This window comes from Anser brachyrhynchus (genome assembly GCF_964034855.1).
Source record: "Anser brachyrhynchus genome assembly, chromosome: 1".
Lineage (NCBI taxonomy): Eukaryota > Metazoa > Chordata > Aves > Anseriformes > Anatidae > Anser > Anser brachyrhynchus.
The window spans coordinates 1,051,524-1,064,603 of record NC_137694.1 but is presented as its reverse complement, the minus strand read 5'-3'; the positions used below and the strand labels follow the sequence as shown (position 1 = coordinate 1,064,603).

At 65.3% G+C, this 13,080-nt stretch overlaps 1 protein-coding gene across 1 annotated transcript in view; it reads right to left on the bottom strand.

The window, feature by feature from the left end:
• SND1 (staphylococcal nuclease and tudor domain containing 1) overlaps window positions 1-13,080 on the bottom strand; it is a 115,258-nt gene that overhangs the window by 34,911 nt on the left and 67,267 nt on the right. Inside the window, 3 exon segments of the mRNA XM_080577514.1 lie at window positions 1,881-2,022; window positions 7,528-7,600; window positions 11,898-12,008. Coding sequence (XP_080433640.1) covers window positions 1,881-2,022; window positions 7,528-7,600; window positions 11,898-12,008 — 326 coding nt within the window.

Here is a 13,080-nt window from a genome sequence, read left to right as displayed (position 1 = left end):
CGAGCCCGACGGCAGCCTTCCGCAAGAGAAATACTTAAATATAAAGAAATTCCTCCTCCCGAGCACGTGGGAGTTCCATCGCTTCTTAAAATTTTAATGTATCAGTCGCAGGCAAGGGGGAGTCTCATTTCCCTGTCTTTTGCAGCTGACTTTAAGAATGGTTAATTATAAATAAGGCAGTGCGACTATTTATACGCACAAGCGCAAGGAGAAGGACAGGTTTAGGACGCGCTTCCCACGCGGCAGGAGCCAGCCGGGAGCGCGGGGGGCCCCGATCCCGTGCCCTGGCAGAGCGGGGCTGGGGACGCTGGCCTCCGGACGGCAGCGGGGACGTGCCAGCGCCGGGAGCGCATCGTGCGACATCATGTCACGTCGTGCGACAACTCGTTCGCGTGACATCGCGTCGTGTGACATCACATGGCACCGCAGCACACCGCCGTGGGGCTTTCGGTCCCCGGAGGGCAGCGGCGCAGCAGTGGCCGCTGGGGTGGCCTCGTCCTGCAGCGGGGTGGCCCAAGGGGATGGGGACAAGGAGCCGGGGCACAGGCAGGGGCCGTGCCCGTGTGTGCAGGGCTCTGGGATGTGCTCCCGGACCAGCCACGGTCCCTCCTGCTCCCAAACCGTGCTCAGAAGCCCCAGCAGAAGGGAAGGGGCAGCTCTGGGGGAGCCCAGGCTCAGCAAGCGCCCGCGCATCTCCCGTGCTGCGGGAGCAATGGGACGGCCGGGGACCGTCCCAGCGCCGTCCCCAGGGGAACGTCCCTTGGGTGGGAGCGGCAGGAGCCGCTGCTTACAGAAGCCGCGGTGTTGTTATCCCCATATAAGATCTATTTATACGCTTATTGAATTTTTCATAACCGAGTTGTGAACGATCAGCGTTCAGGGTCATCCTTTATACGCGGTTATTGCCATAGAAACCGGAGCGAGAGCGAAGCCGCCCCACATCGGCTCCCATGGAGGCACCGCGAGCACGCGGCACGGGCTGCCAGGGCTCCGCGAGCTGCCCCGCGGCCTTCCTCATCCTCCTCATCTTCCTCAACCTCCTCGACCTCCTTCTGGGGCCACACATCGCCGCCTGCCCTGTCCCACATCCCGGGAAGGTGGCAGGTCCAAACGCTCCTGGAGCGTGGCTGTGGGGCAAAGGACGGCTGCGATGTGCCAGCAAAGGAGGCTAAGCGCTGGCGGCACCATGCACCGCAAGCGGGACCATTTTGGAGGGGGAGCTCTGCAGTTTTTGCAGGACCTACTGGAACAACCACCGCGTGTACACAAAGACACGCACCCTCCTCCTGGTGCACCACAACTCCCCAGTCCTGCTTCTCTGGGGCAATGCGTCCGGGGTGGCCTCAGCTCCACCGAGAGCTGCTCGTCCCCATCCCTGTCCATCCTCGGGGACTGGTCCCGCACCCCGGTGGCCGCAGCCCTGCAGCCTCCTCTCCTGACGTCCTCCTCCCTGGTGCTGGTGGAGGACGGCTTCCCTTTGGCTTCCCTTTGGCTTCCCTTTGGCTTCCCCTTGGCTTCTCCTCGGCTTCCCCACCCCTGTCCCCCAGCAGCGGGCAGAGCCCCAGTGCCACCCCCAGGGACGCAGGACAGAGAGCAGCAGCAATGCCAAGACACGCAGGAAGCTCCCGAATCCCAGCCCCAAATGGGCGCAGGCACCGGCAGAGCTCGGGGAAAGGGCAGGGACAAACGCACCGGGGGCACCGGTTCCTAGCACCCAACTCTCCAGCCAGCTCCAATTAGCGCTGCCCGGCTTGATTAAACCCTCCTGCGCCCCACCAGCAGGGGACGGGATGCAGGGGGCAGAGGCACTTTCGGGAGGTCCGTGCGTGTCCCCGGAGTCGTCCCCTCCTCGCGCGGCACGGCGCGGCGCGGCGGCTCACCTGCCAGCAGGAAGGTGATGAGGCAGGTCTCCTTGGGCATGAAGAGCTTCAGGCGGGAGCCGCTGAAGACGTACTCCACCACGGCCTCGGAGCGGCCGGCGCGCTGCAGGAAGGGCAGGAACTGCTTCGCCTTCTGGGTGTCCTGGGGAGAGAAGGGGCATCAGCGCGCCGCACCGCTCCCGCAGCCCCCTCGTGGCACCGGCGCACTGGGGACAACATTTTAACCCCCCCCACACACACCGGATGGGGAGCGGGATGTGGGACATGGGCACAGCTCGGGCGGCTTCCACCCACACTGTGCCCTCCCCTCGCTGGCACCCGCGGCCCCGACATCAGCAGGGGAGGGAGGCCGGATCCTGCCCCATCCTTCCCCATCCCTGACGGAGCGCCCTGCAGCCCCCCCTTTTCCTAGGACCCCCTTCCATTGGTCCTGTCCACCAAAAGGGCTGGATCCACGCCGAGCAGCTCAGGCACAACTTGGGCGCAGTGCCCACGGAGCCCCCCCCACTTTGAAGCTGTGGCCTTGGCCGAGATCGCCGCCACCGGCGCGTTTCGGAGGCACGGCGCGCCGTGCCACAAGCTCCTGATTTATTCACCCGGGGAAGAAAAGTCAAAGCCAAGCAGCTCCTAAAATAAAACACAGCCAGGTGGCTTTGTATTTCACTCCGGCCTTAATTTAGAAAAATGAGCTGCGGAGGGAAGGGAGGGAGCTTGCCACAGCCCAAACCCCGCGCCTCCCCCGTCGAACCCGGACCCGACGGAGGGACGGTGCGCGGCAGCCGCGGAGGTGGCCGCGCCGGGCGCTGTGCTGGCACCTGCAGCATCCACGCCTGCACCGTGGCGCCGTGGGGAGGGAAGGGACGTGGGTCTGCGGAGCGGAGGCTCGGGGCTACGGGGGGGCAGCGGGGCCGTGGTGGCAGCTGCTGGGGTTGCACCAGGGCAGGGGGGGCAGAGACGCCCCCCGGTCCCGCTGCGGTGCTGCCGCGGCGCTCGACGCCGGGTGGCTCCGCGCCACGTGCGCCACGGGCACCGAACAGGCCCGGGGAGGGCGTTCAGCAGATGTGCAGCCAAGAAGTTAATGCAACACATGTAAGTGCAATCTGCACGCAAAGGAAAACCACATTACCCCATGTTAACCACTTAGGTCTAACATATGCAAATCTAAAATGGGAGCTGCTAATGAAGGCTACTAATTAGCGGTAATCACTATGCAGTCACGATTTGATTAGCTGAGGGAAAAACGAGCCGCATGAAGGAGCCCACCGGCAGGTCCGTCCCACAGGTGCCAGGTGGGGAAGCCCCCGTGCCCCCGGGGAGGGCGGTGGGGCAGCGAGGAAGAGCGCGGTGGTGAGAAAGAGCGCGGTAGCGAGGATGCTGCGGACCGGCACCGCGCGCCTGCCGCTGCCAGCATCCGTGGGGCGCGGCGGTGTTCAAACGTGCTCGAGGATGACCTTAAAAACCCACAAGGATTTTGCATAACACAAAGCAGCTCTTCCGCGAGAAGGGAAGAGGCGTGCAGGCGCTGGTGGTTAATGTGGAATAATAAGTGGGGAGCGGCAATCACCGCGCGGCGAGGCACGCCGGCAGCGGAGGCGGGCGGCACGGGAGTGACAGGTAACAAACGGCTCGGTGCCCGGCGTGCCAGGACAGCGGGGAGAGGCCGCTCGGTCCTGGGGTTCCACCAGTGCAGGGGGATCTGCGCTGCTTGGAGCTGCGCCGTGCTCCTCCGAGCTGCTCCCGATCCCTCGTTCACCAAAACGGCCGTGGTGGGGCTTGGGCTGCCCGCGGCACCAGGTTCAGGCATGGGGCTGCAGCGCCAAACCGAGCTCCCCTCCTGCACCACGGACACAGGGAGGCAGCGCCGAATGCTGGGGGTACCGAGCTCCCCTCCTGCACCACGGACATGGGGCTGCAGCACCAAACGCTGGGGGTACCGAGCTCCCCTCCTGCACCATGGACATGGGGCTGCAGCACCAAACACTGGGGGCACTGAGCTCCCCTCCTGCACCGCGGTGCTCCCCCTCCACCATTGCCCTCCGTGTGCCGCTGCCTTGCCATGCAGTGGGACAGGAGCGGGGAATCTGACGGGGGAGATGGGTCCTGAAAACACCGAGTGGAGGCAGCGAGGGCACCAAGGTGCACACCGCAGCTGGGACAGGAAAAGGAGACCCAGGACATGTCTGAGCCTCCCGGCACGGGCACCTGGAACAACAGCACCCGTGGGGAGGAAACCGCCGGTGCTGCCGTGTGGGACAGGCGCTGCCGTGGGACGCCCGTGGCCGTGGCCAAGCAGCCAGCACCACGAGCAGGGCTGGATCCGTCCCTCATCCGGAGGGCGAGGCTGTGCCAGGGCTGGCAGCGATCCCCGGGAGTGAATTTTGGGAGCGCTCGGGGCGGCTCCGGCTCCCCGGCTCTGCACACCAGCCCGGCACGGTGGCAGCAGCGGGCGCGTGACGCCGCGGCTGGCGGCCTTTGGGACGGGAGCAGCTGCTGCAGAGCTCGCGGCCGCCCAGCCCAGCCGGTGGCTGCGCGCTGAAGGACACGCCGCGCGTCCTTTGCAGGAGGCAGGCGGGAGGAACGGACACGGACGGAGCATCCCGCGCCGCCGGCCCCTCCGCCGGCAGGACCCTGTAGGAGCCTCGGGGGCAGCTGGAGCCGGGCGCTGCAGCTGGGGAGCAGCTTCCAGGGGAGGGGGGGTGCGCCCACAACACCCCCCGGGGCACCTAAATGAGCAAAGATTGCTTTCTGAGCCCCACGGTCCAGTCTCAGCCCCTAAATCCCATCCTTCCTAAATCCCATCCTCTCCCTGCACCTGGAGCCACCCCCTGCACCCTGCGCACTGGTCCTGCGCTCGCTCCGAGCTATCCCGAGCTGCCCCCACTCCCCTCTCCCAAATACCACATCGCACAGGCTGGGCCAGGGCCAGCTCGGCTCTGCCAATGCCCCCTTCTCACTCCTGCAGCCCCTCCAGGACCCCCCTGGGCAGCAGACCCCATGGTGAGGACCGGGAGCTGCATGGGGTCAGGGCGCCCGGCCCCAAAACCCCGCAGCCCCCGACCCGCAGCGCTGCGGACACCGGGCGGCTCGGCACAAATTCGGACGGGGAAGGGCAGCGATGGCACCAGAGCCGGGCAGGATCCGTCCCCTGCCACTGAGCCGGTGCCCGAGGCTCCCTTCAGTGTCCCTGGGGAGAAAGAGGCTCTTCCAGGGCAAGGCCCCCCCCCCCAGCTGACTCCGTGCACCCCCCCCTGGGGTGAACCCCCCCCCGCGGGAAGCCACCGAGGGCGTCACCCCCATCCCGCACCTTTTGCCCCCTCCCCACGGAGCAGGGACCCCAGCCCCGCTCAGCCCCCAAGGGCAGGTGCCGCCCCCCCCCCCCCCCGTCCCCACTATTATTTTAACGCTTCCAGCGTTTAATTAGCTGGGAATCGAAGGAAAATTATGCATAAATACGGCGAGGAAAAATATCCTCGTAACTCCACTTTTATGTGAAGCGCTGCCAATTATGCAAAATTATTCAAGGACTCTGCCCAAGGACGGGAGGCTTTCAGGCGGCCGCACGCTCGCCCTCGCGCCCGTGCCGGAGCGCCCGCGGTGTAACGGGAGAGGCAAGCTGGCGCAGGTTTGTCTTACACCACCTGAATTATTTAGCGAGCTGCTCCGGAGCAGAACCGCGCTGCTTTGAGGTGCCCGTGAGCCCGGCAGGATGCCGGGAAGCGGGAAGAAGGAGCACCGGGCCTCTCCCCGCTGCACGGAGGGGAGGACGAGGAAGAGGGAGGATGAGGAAGAGGGGCTGCCCGAGCGGATCCCCACACGCTGAGCCCCTGAAATGTCCCCGGGCAGGACTGGGGGGAGGTGGCTGGGGTGGCAGCAGGGGGGCTGCGTCCTTCCCGCGGGGCTGCGGAGGTCGGAGCCGTGGGATCAGCTCGCGGGGCGCTCGGGGGATTTTTGGAAAAGTGGCTGCACCCTGCTGACTTTGGGTGCCAGCGATGGGAACGCCGATGCGCACGGCCAACGCTGTTTCTCCTGGCTGAAGAAGCAAGCCAGCAGCGCCAGCCTGGGGCAGGACTGACGGACGGACAGACATCGGGATGGCCCCTGCTGTCCAGAACAGTCGGGGGTCTCCGAGGCCGCGGAGCAGCAAACCTCGCCCAGCAGCGGGACTGCAAAGGAGGCCACCGCAGAGGCGAGCGTGGGCGAGGCGGCATTATCATCGCTGCTGCATTTCCCTCTTCGCTTTTTTTTTTTTCTTTTTGCCTTTTGCCTTTGCTTTCCGTGCAGCCTGCAGCACCGCGGGCTCATCTGGAGGGAGGCTGCTTCAGGAGGATGGGGTGCGCCCCTGGGGTGCGCTCAGAGCCCTCCCCTCCCCTGCTCCGGGACATGGGGGCCGGGGGACACCAGGGTGGCCGCGACCCGATGGGGAAAGGGCATTTCCCAGCAGGAGGAGCGCGGGCTGGAGCTGTGGGAACTGGGTGAAATCCGGCAGCCTCCCGGCAGCATGTGGCCAAATGAGTTCCCGTGAGCCTCGTGCTGGGAGCCAGGGCAAAGTGGAGCCGGGACGCAGCAGCTCCATGGGATGGGGATGGGGATGGGGCCGAGCCCCCTGGGGCAGCGGCACGGAGCGGGACACGGTGCCGGTGCTGCACCGCTGCATTACGCACGGCACCGAGACGGGGCAGCAGCACTGCGGGGCCGCTGTTGGGGCCCCACCTGCAGCCCCTCCGGGCATCCCCGCTCACCGTAACACGACCACCCACCCACGTGGCATGCACAGGATGAAAAGCAAACGCCTGCGCTCACGGACGCCCGCATCGGTGCGAGGAGGGAGCCGGGGCCGCGGGTGACCTACATTGAAAAAACCCCGAAATCCCCGCGCGCTGCCTGAGCATCCTGCCTGCAGCCGGAGCGAGCGGGGCCCCTCCCGAGCCCGGGCAGCGGGAGGGGAGCGCCGACGCTAATTCCCATTAAATTATTTTGGCAGTGCTAAAGCACACCCTGTCAGTTCAGTGCACACCCGCATTCATCATGCCGCACAACTGCTGACACTCGCCTAACTCGGAGTGGGATCAATTTACAGAAAACTATTAAAGATTAAAAAAGATTAACAAATCTTCATAAAAGCGGTGATGTATTACCCTAATTTTGTTTGCAGGGGCCCTCCCCCTCCGCCTGCCGGCCGGAACCAACCGTTTTGCTCGCCTCCCTGATTGAGTTACGGGGCCGCTAACAACCCGGGGGCTTCGTGCGCCCGGCACGGCTCGGAGCGGGGACGTCCCCGCACCCGCGTCCCTGCGCTCACCCGTCGCAGTGCCTCCGTCGCTGCGGAGCTACAGATGCTGCCGGGGGCCCCAAGAGACACAGGGAAAGAGGGGGCTGGTGTAAGTGGCAGTGGGGGCACAGCGGCTTGGCATCCCTGGGACAGAGCTCCTGCCTGCCGAGGACACCAAGAACCACCTCAAGGGCTGGGCACCGAACGCAGGACGCACGGACACCCCCAGCTGGAAGCGGAGCCCCGGGGATGCTCCTGGGGCCGTGCACGGAGCCAGACCCAGCCCGCAGCCACCCCAGCACGGGGAAGGGGGCGAGACCTCCCCACGGAGAGAAGAAAGCCCAGGGGAAATCTGCTTTGTGAGAGCAGGGTCCTTACCCCGGAGATGTCGGCCACCCGGTGAATGGGCACCTCCTTCTTGCTGTGCAGCCCCTTGCCGTTCTTGATGGCCCTGCGAAAGAGAGGTGGCACATGCCGTCAGCGCCTGGCGCGGAGAGCGGGTGACACGCTGTCCCCCAGTGCTCCCACTGTCCCCACATGGCAGCACGCCGTGCCTGCAGAGCGGCAGCTCGTTAGCCTCTAATCCCAATTAGCAGCATCCAGCGGCTCACCTGGGCCCAGCACCCACCTGGTCGGGGGGAGCGCGCGTCCCCGTCACCAAATTTCATGGCTTTGCTCCCCACATACAGTGGGGAAGGGATGGGAAGGAGAGCGCCCCAGCCCGAGCCAGAGTTAATACCTGTTTCTTTCAGCTCTTAATCGCACCGATCATTTTAAATGCAAAATATGCAGCGAATGCTCCAGTTCTGAAGGAAGCACGTTCCTGCCACGTTAACCAACTGCATTCAGGAAACGGCCTGAATGAAGCGATACCGCTCGTGGCACCAGTGGACGGCTGGGAAACGAGCTGGGCGCCAAAGCTGGTGCTGGCCCCTGGAGCTCCCTGCGAGCCCCACACCCGCGTTTTCCATCCCCAAACCCCGACAGCCGGGATCCTGCACGTGGGGCATGGCGAAACGGGGGCGCAGGGCTCTTGGTGGCTCCGGCCGCCGAGGAAGCGCATCCCTTACGAATACAGGAGCAGCGACTGCAGCGGGGAGGAGGTAACGCGGCAGCACCCACGAGGCAGAGGCACCCAAAACCGCAGCGAGGGAGGTCGGGGTCAAGCTGCAAAGCTGCGAGAACCATGGAGTGGGTAGGGGGGGGCAGGGTCTGGCTGCCCTTCTGGGCTGCGTGCGCACCGTGCCGCCTCGTGCTGCGTTTCTCACCCATCAGCACCCCCGGGCCCTTCTCCTCAGAAGCCAAAGGAAAGCTCGAAACGCAGCCAGAGCCGGTCGGGCACTGCAAAGCCCAGGGGGCGGCAGGGGCAGCTGCCCCAGGGCCCCGAGGGGACCCCGACGTGGTTCTGCTGCCGGGCTTATTGCCACATGCAGGAGCAGCAGCGGTGCCCCCAGACGCGGCTGCCGGCACGGCACAGGCAGGGCGGCAGCGCGGCGGCAGGTGGAAGGGCAGCGCACGTTCATTACAGACGCCGACGGCTCCTTCCCCTGACAGCTCTGTCCTTTTCCAGCCTGCAAAGGCCGCGTTTATTTCCCAGGTGCACGCAGCAGAAAGCACACCCGGAGATGCTGCCCTGCCTTTCGGAGCGGCGCGGTGCCGACCGGCGCCAGCACATGAGCTCCAAACCTGGCGTTTTGGGGTCGGGGATGTTTTTAGTCTGGGATGATGGCTGTTGGCAGCAGGCAGGGCAAATCCGGCTGGAAACCAGCTCTCGCTGCGCCCACAGCTCCGGTTTGCAGCCCCCTCAGTGATTCGGGCTCATCCCCAAGCTGGGGCTTCCCTGGCAGAGCCGGCACTCCTGCACCGTGCACGCCCCTGTGCGAGGGGAGCGCGGCTGGCAGGCTGTGGCTGCACCTTCCTCCACGCGTTATCCCCATGGATAAAGCTGCTCCGTGCCCTTCCTTCCCATAACTCGAGCAGGGAACCCGACGCAGCCCCCGCCTGCGGGCGTCGCAGCGCCTCGTCGCGCAGCCGCCCGCCAGCGACCTCGTAGCTGCTCCCAGGCAAGAGGCACGAATTCGCTCGGAGTGGACGGTGATGATAATAAAAATACAAGGGGAGAAAACTCAAAGGCCCTGCTGAGGCTTTGTACAGCAATCAATTTGCTGAGCTGTATCACTCGAGGAGCTGTCTGGCAGAAGCCAACCTGTTAAATCAGCAAACGGATTTCTTCTTCTCTCCCTCCCTGCTTCGAGACACCCCTCCCCGCTCAGCGCTGCACCCAGGGATAAGTGGCTCGGGAAGAATCAGCTTTTTCCTACAGGGAAGCAGCTCCTTCCCCAGCTTTAGAAGAGGGACAAAGTCAAACAAACTCCATAAAGCCCAGCAAGGGCAGCCGGGGATGCAGCCCCCTCGGGGCAGGGATGTGCCATGATGTCCCCTCCTGCTCAAGCTCTGCGTCCCCTGGGCCACCACCGCCAGCTCCCGGAGGGCCCAAGGAAACCCTCCCGAGGGGGCTCGGGGCGGGGAAGGGGACGTGCAGCCCCCACACACCTGCTTTGGAGCAGGGATGGACGAAAACCACACCTTGGGGAGCGGAGTGCTCCCAGAGGAGGGGATAGGACTTATTCAGCAGCTGTTTGCAGAGTTTCTGTGACCTGCATTGCCAGGGGATGCTGCGGGGTGCAGAGCGATGTCCACAATCCCCCAAAATCTGGTGGGAACGGGACACCGATCACCCCCTTCCCAAATACCCCAAGGAGGGCAGAGCAGGCTCCAGCAGCTCAGCCTGGGCAGACCCAACTCCAGGCTTTGCTAACAAGCCGAGAGGTTGGAAGCATTTTTACAAGCCCCGAGCAACCATCACCGAAGCGAGCAGTGCTCCGAGTGCATCCCTGCTCCGAGCTCATCCCTGCCCCGAGCTCAGCCCTGCTCCGAGCTCATCCCTGCTCCGAGCTCATCCCTGCTCCAAGCCCTGCTCACTCGGAGGCCCCGGCCCCCCCACACCTCCAGGGCCGGGTTCGGAGCCTGGAGCACGCTGCAGGCTCGGTGCCGGAGCGCTCCGAGATGCGTCTTTCATGCCAGGCACATCCGCTCTACAAGGCACATCCCCATCGTGCCGCAATTAGGCCACGAGCGAGCTGCTGGCCGCGGATCACAGCCGCCTGCACCATGCGGGGGGGCTGCAGGAGGGCGAGCCAGGGCCTGGTAGCGGCCCCCCACCCCCCCTGGTGAGAGGAGGCTTGCAGCAGAGCCCGTCACCGTATTGCACGGCGGGCTGGCAGAAACCACTGCGCAGCCCCCTCAACGCTGCTCGCCCCTGCTGGCGGCACCGCGCCGGCAGCTGCGGCTGGAGCTGCTGCCGAGGAGGAGCTGAAATCCTGCTGGAGAGCAGCCGGGGCCAGGCCAGGCACCGCGGGGGCACGGGGGGAACCGAGGGCTGCTCAGGGACCCAGCCCCACTCGGGTGGCACCAGGATGAAGTGGGGCAGGACCGAGCGCAGCTGGACATCGCACGCCTGGGCCGTGCACACCGGGACCGAGCACAGCTGGAGCAGTCACATCTGGACCGTGCACGCCTGGACCATGTGCAGCTGGACAATGCGCAGCTGGATGGTGCACAGCTGGACGGTGCAGAGCTGGATGGTGCAGAGCTGGATGGTGCAGAGCTGGACCTCACAAGCCCAGAGCGTGAACTTCTGGACCATGGATCAAATAAGCTGGGATCGAGCACACCTGAATGGTACACACCCAGACCGGGCACGCCTGGCACACGCTCAGCTGGATGGCACGCCTGGACTGCACACACCTGGACCACGCACGCCTGGATGGCACGCCTGGACCATGCACGCCTGGAGGACACACACATCTGGATGGCGCACATCTGGGTGGCTTTTCCGGACCGTGCACACCTGGGTGACACACATCTGGACGACACACACAGCTGGACGACACACACACACACATCTGGAGCACACACACCTGGGCGACACGCCTGGCCGCGCACCCCAGCGCACGCAGCGCCCCGCTCCCCGCAGCGGGCCGAGCAGGGCCGGCAGCGAGCCCCAGCCTGCATCAGCACTTCTGCTGCCTCCGTCGAGGACACGGCGCAGGGAGCAGCCACACACATTTTTCTCACCACGATAACCTCAACCTAATTACGGGAGGCCAGAATGTGTCTGAAGTCCTCTGGATCTGCTCAGACGTCATACGGCTTAAATGCAATTACTTCTCCCGCAGCCAGGCTGGGGCTGGGCGGCTGCGGCAGCGCTCGGTGGGCTCGCTGCCCCGGGAGCCGTGCGGGGCCCCCGGACCCCTGCACCCGGCCGTGCTCCCAGCACAATGGGCCGTGAGGCTCCAACGACCCCCCCCCCCGGGGCGTTTTTTTTTTAAAAATGTTATCTTCTTTAATCTGCCTCCTGGGAGTTGCAGCATTAGCACGGAGATTCCACATGCGCTGCGCCGGCTCCCACTGACTCAGAGCGCGCCTGGCCCTCCGCCAGCGCCGAGCCCGGCTGCCGTGCCAGCACCGCGCGGGCTGCGATGGAGGGGGCTGTAACGCGGGGGGGGGGTTCAGCTCCACGGGGCTGGGGGCAGAGCTTGCAGAGCCAGGGCTGAGTGCAGGGTGAAGGCTGCTGAAGGGCAGGGAGGGCGCCCCGAGCACCACGAAGGGGGGAGCGGAGCTGGGAAGGGAGCCAGCCGTGCCCGCGGCACCGCCACCCGGCGCGGCCGAGCTCCAGCGGCACTCACCGAGCCTCTGCGGCCAAGAGCTCGTCGTAGTGCGAGGATCTTTGGTCGTCGTCTTGCCGGTAGCGGATGACGGTGGCCAGGCCTTTGCTCACCAGCGCTTCGGCGATGTTGCTGCAAGGCAGAAGAGAGAGGGGGGGGCTCAGCACCGGCACAGAGACCCCGTGCGTGGCACCGGACACACCGGGGGAAGGAAGAGGAGACCCCCCTCCAGTTTCGGGCTGCCGGCCAAGGGAAGGTACTTGCAGCACCGTGTAACGACTAATGGGCACTCCTGCTGCTCGGGGGTGTGCACGAGCGTGCAGCAGCCCAGCCTGCGCTCCCGTGAGCACCCCAAAAAAACCCTGCACCAGGCATGCCCTGGGCGCAGCAGCACCCCAAGCGTAGTGACAGAGCGGGCACCCCGCTCCCGTTTGCCCACATGATGAGGGGGACGTGTCTGACAGCGACCAGAGCCAGCGGGGACCACCCATGGGATGGTTTCGTGTCCTGGGGACGCTGTCTGGGGATGGCCACACGCCTCCACCACCAGCATGGGACACTGCCCGTCCCTGCAGGGACGTCTCACGGCACGGCTGCCCGCCGTCCCCATCCCCGCCGCAGCCGCCCGTCTTTTTGGAGAGCTGTCAGCGCTGCCAGGCAGGAGCCTGCCCGTGGTTCTCCCTCCCGATGACTTCCCCCACCATCCCCTCGCCGGGGAGGAGAGGAGAGGTCGACGTGGGATGGGTTCGAGGGCTGCCTGCCAACCGGCGCCGCACGCCGCGGCGGCGCGGTAAATTGGCTGCCATTACCTTCTGCCGCTTTAAACAAATTCATAAATTCTACTTCGCTGAGTGCATCTGTAATTCTCCTCCGATTACATATGCAGGGCATGGACTGCTAATTCACCACTTTAAAACAACGTATGGATGAGCGTGCGTGTGCACGGGGGGCCTCGTCGGGCTGCACGTCCCGGGAGCACCCCCCTGCCCCTGGGGGGGCTGGGCTGAGCCATCACCGGCAGCCGAAAATAGGTCTCGCCTCGGAGCAGGGGGAAAAAAGCTAAGCATTCGTAAACGAGGAAATAAGCTGCAGCGGGAGGCAGCTGCAAAGGTAGCGCTCAAAATGCCAAGCAACCAGGAATAAGCACCTAGAGCTATTTTGAGCGGACACCAGGCTGTGCCGGGGGGAGGCGAGCGCAGGGCTG